General features: G+C 31.8%; 1 protein-coding gene across 1 annotated transcript; it reads right to left on the reverse strand.

Annotated features, from left to right (window-relative positions):
- Positions 1–1,242: 1,242 nt before the first annotated feature.
- Positions 1,243–3,090, reverse strand: LOC117105475 (integumentary mucin C.1-like). The gene is made up of 3 exons (XM_033246637.1): positions 2,921–3,090; positions 2,273–2,356; positions 1,243–1,438 (listed from the first exon to the last, which is right to left on the reverse strand). The coding sequence occupies exons 1-3, from the start codon at positions 3,021–3,023 to the stop codon at positions 1,290–1,292; spliced, it is 336 nt and encodes a 111-aa protein (XP_033102528.1). The 5' UTR covers positions 3,024–3,090; the 3' UTR covers positions 1,243–1,289.
- Between the last annotated feature and the right edge of the window lie 190 nt (positions 3,091–3,280).

Consider the following 3,280-nt stretch of genomic DNA (forward strand, 5'->3'; position numbering starts at 1 on the left):
TTATTTCCAATTGTAATATAATTTTGGCTGTCCCCTTTGGATAATATTGGACAGATGCACATTTTACCGTATTTCGTCTTATTACTCGTGTTTTAAACCTCCACTTTTGTAGACCTCCGATTACAACAAGAATTGTAAGCTTAGATAGATATGTTTTTGACTATTTTAAGTTGTCTATTAATATTATATTATTTTATTACAATTATTCAGACATTAAAGTGCATTTTCCTTGCATATAAATTGATATTACAAGTATTGGCTTTTGCTTTCTTAAGGCTCATTGATCGCAAGTGATTCAGGTAAGTGAATCGAACCCACGACTACCATTGTTGTCATAAACAATAGACCATTGAACTTGCGCTTAGTGACTGGTGTTGAATCCGATCCACAAGTAGCAGTGAGTAGGCCTACTGCAATTCTACCGATATCTTGATGCGTAAGGAATAAATTTACCTTTAGTCGTCATTTGAGTTAACGTGGAAGTACCATTAGTAGGCCCCGTAGTAGTATCTGTCGTATGTGTGTTTGCGCCAGTACCTACATGCAAATATTTTTTTTTTATGGTTAGGAATTTACCGTAATTCGTCGTAATACTAGTACTGTATTTTAGACCTACACCTATTTATAGAACGCCGACTACAACAAAATTATAATTATTACCTACCATGCAAAAAAAATTTTTTTCTATTGTTAGGGATTACATCTTAAGCAACCAGCTGTATAATATAGGTAATTATTTTGGTATTGTTCACCACAATATTTCCAATTGGTATATAACGAGTGTCAACAAGTATTAACTGAATAGAATTGATCTACATTTTACCGTAATTCGTTGTATTACTAGTACTGTATTTTAGACCTACCTATTTATAGAACAGAACTCCGATTACAACAGAATTGTAAGCAATATACAAATATATCAAATATCCATAAATATGAAGGAAAGATAAAAAAATAAAATAAATAAATAAGTAAATAAATAAATAATTAATGTACATTTTCCTTTGCGTATAAATTAATATTACAGGTCTAGCCTTATACTTTCTTCCTTGCGTGCTCAGTGATGTTATGATGCTTAAGGAAATATACATCAAATTCAATAATTTTGATGTGTGACAGGAATATATGATAGGAGTGATGTTTTGCCAGAATTTACTTTGAGTCGTCACTTGAGTTGACGTGAAAGTACCATTAGTCGTATTAGTAGGCCTCGTAGTAGTATCAGTCGTAGATATATTTGCGCCAGCACCTACAATACAAACATTATTTTGTAATGGTTAGAGTTTACTTTACATGTTGTTGTGACAGGAATATATGATAGGAGTGATGTTTTGCCAGAATTTACTTTGAGTCGTCACTTGAGTTGACGTGAAAGTACCATTAGTCGTATTAGTAGGCCTCGTAGTAGTATCAGTCGTAGATATTTTTGCGCCAGCACCTACAATACAAACATTATTTTGTAATGGTTAGAGTTTACTTTACATGTTGAGCAACCGGCTACAAAAGATGGATAATAATTTCGTTATTGTTCACCACAATATTTCCAATTGTTATATAATGTGTGTAAACTAGAATTAACTAATTAATATTCATCTGTCACGTTAAAATGTTTCCCCTTCATCGATTTTGACCGCATTTGTTGGTCCGGGAGATCGATTTTGGCTGTCTCCTTTGGATAATAGGGGCCTATTGGACAGATGCACATTTTACCGTATTTCGTCTTATTACTCGTGTTTTAAACCACCACTTTTGTAGACCTCCGATTACAACAAGAATTGTAAGCTTAGATAGATATGTTTTTACTATTTTAAATTGTCTATTAATTAATATGATTTCATTACAATTATCCCGTCGTTAAATACATTTCCTTGCATATAAATTAATATTACAAGTATATGTTTTTGCTTTCTTTGTGCTTATTGATGTTTTAATGTTTAAGGAAATATACAAGAAATTCAATAATTTCAATTCCAATTAAAGTAGATATTTTTAAAGTGAATTTCCATTGTCATTGTTGGGAGCGGTGTTTTGCCCTACCTGAAGTAGGCCTATATCGTACTGAATACTCAGTAGGTAAGTTCCAAAATACTTGCGAAAAGAATTCGCAAGTGATTCGAGTGAGTCGAGCCCACGACTAGCATATTATAGTGTCATAAACAATAGACCACTTGCACTTAGTACTAGTGTAGTGACTGGTGTTGAATCCGATTCCCAAGTAGCAGTGAATACTGCAATTCTACCGATATCTTGATGCGTAAGGAATAAAATTTACCTTTAGTCGTCATTTGAGTTGACGTGAAAGTCCCATTAGTAGGCCTCGTAGTAGTATCTGTCGTATGTATGTTTGCGCCAGTACCTACATGCAAACATTTTTTTTTTCTATGGTTAGGGATTACATCTTAAGCAACCAGCTGCATAATATAGGTAATTATTTTGTTATTGTTCACCACAGTATTTCCAATTAGTATATAACGAGTGTCAACAAGTATTAACTGAATAGAATTGATCTACATTTTACCGTAATTCGTTGTATTACTAGTACCGTACTGTATTTTAGACCTACACCCTATTTATAGAACTCCGATTACAACAAAATTGTAAGCAATATACAAATATATCAAATAACCATAAATATGAAGGAAAGATAAAAAATAAAATAAATAAATAAGTAAATAAATAAATAATTTAAGTACATTTTCCCTTGCATATAAATTAATATTACAGGTCTAGCCTTTTACTTTCTTCCTTGCGTGCTCAATAATGTTATGATGCTTAACATTAACCAACCACCGAGCTTGCGCTTTGACTATTGTTGAATCCAATCTCCAAGTAGCAGCGGGGACTGCAATGCTCCGGTATTTTGATGTGTGTTTTTGCGTCAGGATTATAACATAGGAGTGATGTTTTGCCATGAATTTACCTTGAGTCGTCACTTGAGTTGACGTGACAGTAACATTTGTAGTGTTGGTAAGCCTCGTAGGAGTATCAGTGGTAGATATGTTTGCTCCACTAACTATAAACATAATTTTGTTATGATTATCGATATACAACAAATGTAATGGTCATGCATTTCGTATCGCGCCTTTTCCATATATAGATACAAGCGCCCATAATCAGAGATACATATCAAAACAAACAAACAAACAAATAAACAAATAAACAAATAAATAGATAAATAAATAAATAAATAAATAAATAAATAAATATGAATAAATATGAATGAATAAATAAATAAATAAATAAATAAATAAATAAATAAATAAATAAATAAATAAATAAA

The sequence above is a fragment of the Anneissia japonica genome, unplaced genomic scaffold (assembly GCF_011630105.1).
Source record: "Anneissia japonica isolate Jap-2015-1 unplaced genomic scaffold, ASM1163010v1 scaffold140589_len3280_cov151, whole genome shotgun sequence".
NCBI lineage: Eukaryota > Metazoa > Echinodermata > Crinoidea > Comatulida > Comatulidae > Anneissia > Anneissia japonica.